Raw genomic sequence first — 5,091 nt, forward strand, 5'->3', positions numbered from 1 at the left:
CGGCTTTGCATCCGTCGCCGAACTACCTATAACTGCCTCTTTACCTTGTCTTGTATGAGTAACCCGAGTCAGTTTTATTGCCCTGCCCCACCCCCCCCAACAAAAAAAATATAGAAAACTGTAAAAAAAAGTAAAATTAGATTATGTGACGCTTATTATTATGGGATAAAACAAAAAGGGTTAATGATATTTTTGACCTCTTAATTTTAGGGTAAAGTAGATAAATGGTCACTGAACTTTTTAGATGCATACATTTAGATCCACCAGCTTTTAAAACTTGCAATACAATCACAAAATATTTAGTTCGTTTGCAATATGGTCCCGACGTAACGGCAATTTCAGTGTTGTTAGGGTAAATTATATAAATGGTCACTAAACTTTTCAGACGCTTGCTTTTAGGTCCCTTAACTTTTAAAACTTACAACAGAACCATCAATTACATTATAAACCCAAAAATCTAAAATACTTCAATTACATTCTAAACCTCAAATTCTAAAATACTTCAATTACATGCCAAACCCCAAATTCATAATCCATTCTCAAAATCTGACATAAGAAACTAAACTTGAAGCAGCAACCCTAAACCCTTAAAACATAATCGGTTCAAAATAATTTAACCAACTATAAGTGAATAATAAGTGATAATGTTAGGTTTAGGGTTATATTGGACCTAAATACTCAATTCAGTTTATAAAATAGTTGACTCGAAATTTTTTCGATTTGAGTTTATAAAATTTAAATCAAGTCGAATTGAATTTTCGAGTTTCTGTTTAAATTTAATTATAAATATTTATCATATTATAATATTATTTTATTATAATCCAGGTCAATTTGTAAAATAATTGACTCGAAATTTTTTCAATTTGAGTTTATAAAATTTAAATCAAGTCGAATTGAATTGAATTTTCGAGTTTCTGTTTAAATTTAATTATAAATATTTATAATACTATAATATTATTTGATTCTAATTTAAATAGTTTTTTTAACCATATACAATACATATATTTCTTCATATTTTTTTCATATGTGATATACATATATCATATAGAGTCAAGGGACTTGACTCAAACTTAAAAATTAATCCACTAATTGCTAAAAATTTTGAGATATTCGAGTTGTATTTTACAACTCGATTTTAACTTGAAATTTTTTTAAGTTGAGTTTATGAAATTACAACTCAATGTCAATTTGTATCAAATTTTTTGAATCAATTCAACTAAAAAAATAATTTTTTCGAATCGAACTAAGTATTGTTCACTTATAGTTGGTTAAATCAAACATTTTAATCCTAAACCCAATATAATCACTTATTGTTATTGGACCCAAAATGAACTAAATGTTGTTGATTATGTTGGGTTAGTTGGTGGGGAAATTTAGCATTTAGGGTTATGTTTTGAGGTTTTAGGGTTGTTGCTTCAAGTTCAAGTTGTTATGAGATATTTTGAGAATGGATTATGAATTTGGGGTTGGGCATGTAATTAAAGTATTTTGGAATTTGAGGTTTAGAATATAATTACTGATTGTGTTGTAAGTTTTAAAAGTTGGGGGACCTAAATGCAAGCACTTGAAAAGTACAGTGACCATTTATATAATTTACCCTAACGGTAGTGAAATGGCCGTTACGTCGGGGACCATATTGCAAACAAACTAAATGTTTGGTGATTGTATTGCAAGTTTTAAGAGTTGGGAGACCTAAATGCAAGTATCTAAAAAGTTCAATGACCATTTATATACTTTACCCTTAATTTTATTAAAAAGTTATTTAAAAAAATAAAAAAAAATTTACAAAAGTATATCACATCAATCAAGCTTTTTTTTAAGATATTACATTTTTAAAAAAAATTAATATTGTCTTATCAATATAGATTTGATCAAAGTGGATGTATAATCAAACATAGCTATTTATGCGGATAAACTTGACGAAGACATTGGAAAATTTATTGTAGCATAAAATTGAGCGATATAATACTGATGAGTACATTTGTTTGGCATATTGATATCACAGAAACAAATAAATTTTCTCGATTCATAAGTTTGGTCTCCTAAATGACTGAAAATATTTGAAAAGCTTTTAGCTACAGCTAGGTTGCAGAGTAATTACAGAAGGGAAAGTCATCGTCAAGTGCTAGCTTCATAAAGAAACTGGAAATCATCATAACCAAGATGGCTTGAAGAATCAGCTCCATCACTCCACAAAATTTGATTTTCTTAATCTTCAATCGCTCCCTCACTAACTCCACCTTCAGGCTGTTAATCTCTCTTCTCATCTTTTCCTTTACCAGCGTCTAGGGAGAGAAAAAAAAAGGGGGAGATGAAGGGGGATCTGAACAGTACTAAACATCAAATCCGATCAAAAAGCACGAACCTCAGTTTCGTCGTTGATTGCTGCTTCGAAGACGCGATCCACTGATGATTTCAGTGAAGAAAGCAGAAGCGCAGCTTTTGCACTGCGAACTGCGATCTGTAATTTTCGATCCTCATCTCTTGCTTCCACTTCAGTTCCTTCCATTCCCTCTTCTTCTTTCTCTGTATAAAACAGAAAGCTGCTTTTGAAATTTGAACCCTGATCATTATATAGTCCTAAAAAACGAAGGAAACCAAATCCGAATGTTCGAAATTTGTTTTTCCAGGAGTTCCTTGGTGGCCCATCAAGCCCGTGGACTAGCTCAGCCTATGTAGACTTTTGGTCGTAAGTTTGCCTTCAAGCTTATTTTTGCCCTCGAATGGACTCGTTTCCAATTTACTTTTTCCTACTTTAATATTAAAACTATTATTCTATCAACCAAATCAGTCCAATATGTCACAACGTTAACAAATATAGAGATGGTAATCTAGTTATCCAGATTGAATATAGATCGAGTCATTTTGAGTTAGGTTTATATTCGATTTAAATCAAATCTAGTTCAAATTTAATTTAGATCTATAGTAAATTAGATCGAGTCAATATCGAATCGATCAATTTTTTTAATCAAGTTAGTATTAGATAAGTCAATTTTTGTTCGAGTCACTATCAAATCAACCAATTCGAGTCACTATTAAATTTAAGTCGATTTTTTTTATTGAATCAATATTAGATTAATACATTTTCAAGGCGGGTCACTTTTTGATCTTCTAGTCAATTCATGTTGAATTGATATAAATTCAATTGGGTATATATAGAATTATTGATATATTCTTAAAAAAAATATGTCTTTTTAATTACCAACCTTATCCTTTAGGCTCAATTTCAACTCCTAATTGTTCAATACTTCAAATTCAACCATCTTTGAAGTATGTAAATTTAACACGAATTAAACGATATAAGACGTGTTAGAGTATATGATATGTATTTCGCACTTATCTGGCTCAAAAATTTACAATATAACATATTTGGTGAATAAATTAAATTATACATATAATATTTTTATTGAATTTTAAAAAGTAATAATTATATTTGAATAAATATTAATTTGAATATTTTTATAAATGATATTATATCTTCGGTAATATTTTAATTTTTTTTTTTGAATTAATCACTTATATCTTATCTATTGATAGATTAATCCAATTCGGGTACTGCAGAGGCGAGGGCGACCCTCCCCAGTTTGCTCCATTCGCAAACGCCGGGATTCGAACCTCTGACCTTGCTTAAGGGACCTAGTGCCTCATCCTATTAGATCAACTGGTTGTTGATGGTAATATTTTAATTTTAAATCATAAATAAAAGTGAATATTAATATATCGTAAAAATAACCTATTTATTCATTTTTGTTTTTTAAATGAAGATTTTGATTCTTAAATAAAGTTGATACACTATGTACGAATCGAGCTATCTTATAGTGGTTAAAGAGATTAGTGTTATCTATAGAGGTCCCGAGTTTGAGTACGACGTCTGCAGGGTGTTTAAGTGTTCATTGTCAAATAGTTGGTAGTCTTTCGAACATATATTACTTTGTAATCATCTCAGATTAATAAAAAAATATGTTGATACACTATAATAAAACATGGAATAAAATTAATCTCCTTCCCTCCCCTTAGGTTATAATCATCTCAGATTTTGATTCTTAGTTGACACATTTTCCTTCGGGGATGTTTGGTTCAAGTTATATAAGATTACCGGGGGAATGTAACCCACATTCCCCCGTTTGGTTGGCCAGTAATTTCATTCCCGGTAATGTTTTATTACTAACAGTGGATTTTTTTAGGTATATTACCGGGAATGTCATTATCTCCATTCCCTTAGGTATTGTTGGATTACCGACATTTTGGACTAAAATGCCCTTAAATTTTTTTCTCAAAAATATCATTCTTCTGTCATTGAATAATAAAAATTCTACGAAGGTTAAATTACAAATTTATCCTTAAACTATTTTAGATTTACAAAAAAAAGTCTATAATTAAAATTTTATATAAAGTTTAGGGGCTAAAATAAAATTTTACCCTTTCAATAAATCTTTTTATATTTTTAATTTTATAAAAAATTATATAAATTTTATGAATTTAATTTTTTTAAAGAAAATATATAAATATCTTATAGTAATATTATAGTAGAATTCAACTTGTTAAAAAACAAATATATAATAAGGACAGTTTGGTCAAATATATATTCCAATAATCTTTTATTCCTTTAATCAAACGCGGTAATCTTACATTCATACTAAACAAACCAAACACAAAATACAACATTCCCAGTAATCCTATTCCCTAGTAATCTTTTATTCCCATTGGTAATTATATATTCTGTGAACCAAACGCACCCTTAGGTTGTGGGTTCAATACCCATTAGGAACAAAGTTCTCCTTCCCTCCCCTTGGTACGAATTGTTAAAAATAAAAAAATCTAAGTGGTAAAAGAAAATGTTATTCTCTCACCTAAAGGACTTAGGATTGAACAGTTACGTCTAAAGTGACATATATATTATCTTATAATCACATCTCATTCTATTAATAATAAATAAATCTACATGTATATTGTATCCATGGTTTTCAGAATCGGACTGGTTAGCGAACCGGCCATGCTACCGGTTCACTGGTTCAACCGGTCGAACTGGTCCGACCGGTCGGAAGAATCGGACGACGTCATAATTATTTAAAAAATTAAATAAAAATACCA

The 5,091-nt window shown here is 29.6% G+C and overlaps 1 protein-coding gene across 2 annotated transcripts; it reads right to left on the minus strand.

Annotated features, from left to right (window-relative positions):
- Window positions 1–1,972: 1,972 nt before the first annotated feature.
- On the minus strand, window positions 1,973–2,710 carry LOC120180153. Of its 2 annotated transcripts, none has more exons than XM_039185539.1 (2): window positions 2,366–2,710; window positions 1,973–2,279 (listed from the first exon to the last, which is right to left on the minus strand). In XM_039185539.1, exons 1-2 carry the CDS (start codon window positions 2,507–2,509, stop codon window positions 2,082–2,084), a joined length of 342 nt encoding a protein of 113 aa, XP_039041470.1. In that variant the 5' UTR covers window positions 2,510–2,710; the 3' UTR covers window positions 1,973–2,081. The 2 variants fall into 2 exon arrangements, with proteins under 2 accessions (XP_039041470.1, XP_039041469.1); XM_039185538.1 differs by having other exon boundaries at window positions 1,973–2,285; window positions 2,366–2,704.
- Window positions 2,711–5,091: the final 2,381 nt, after the last annotated feature.

Source organism: Hibiscus syriacus, unplaced genomic scaffold (assembly GCF_006381635.1).
Source record: "Hibiscus syriacus cultivar Baekdansim isolate YM2019G1 unplaced genomic scaffold, ASM638163v2 tig00112491_pilon, whole genome shotgun sequence".
Classification (NCBI taxonomy): domain Eukaryota; kingdom Viridiplantae; phylum Streptophyta; class Magnoliopsida; order Malvales; family Malvaceae; genus Hibiscus; species Hibiscus syriacus.

What these genes read in the sequence shown, in the direction of transcription:
- LOC120180153 (XM_039185538.1), bottom strand. Translation starts at nt 2,509, where the DNA reads ATGGAAGGAACTGAAGTGGAAGCAAGAGATGAGGATCGAAAATTACAG. An exon ending in CAATCAACGACGAAACTGAG is followed by an intron (nt 2,286 to 2,365) that starts GTTCGTGCTTTT and finishes TTCTCTCCCTAG; the next exon opens with ACGCTGGTAAAGGAAAAGAT.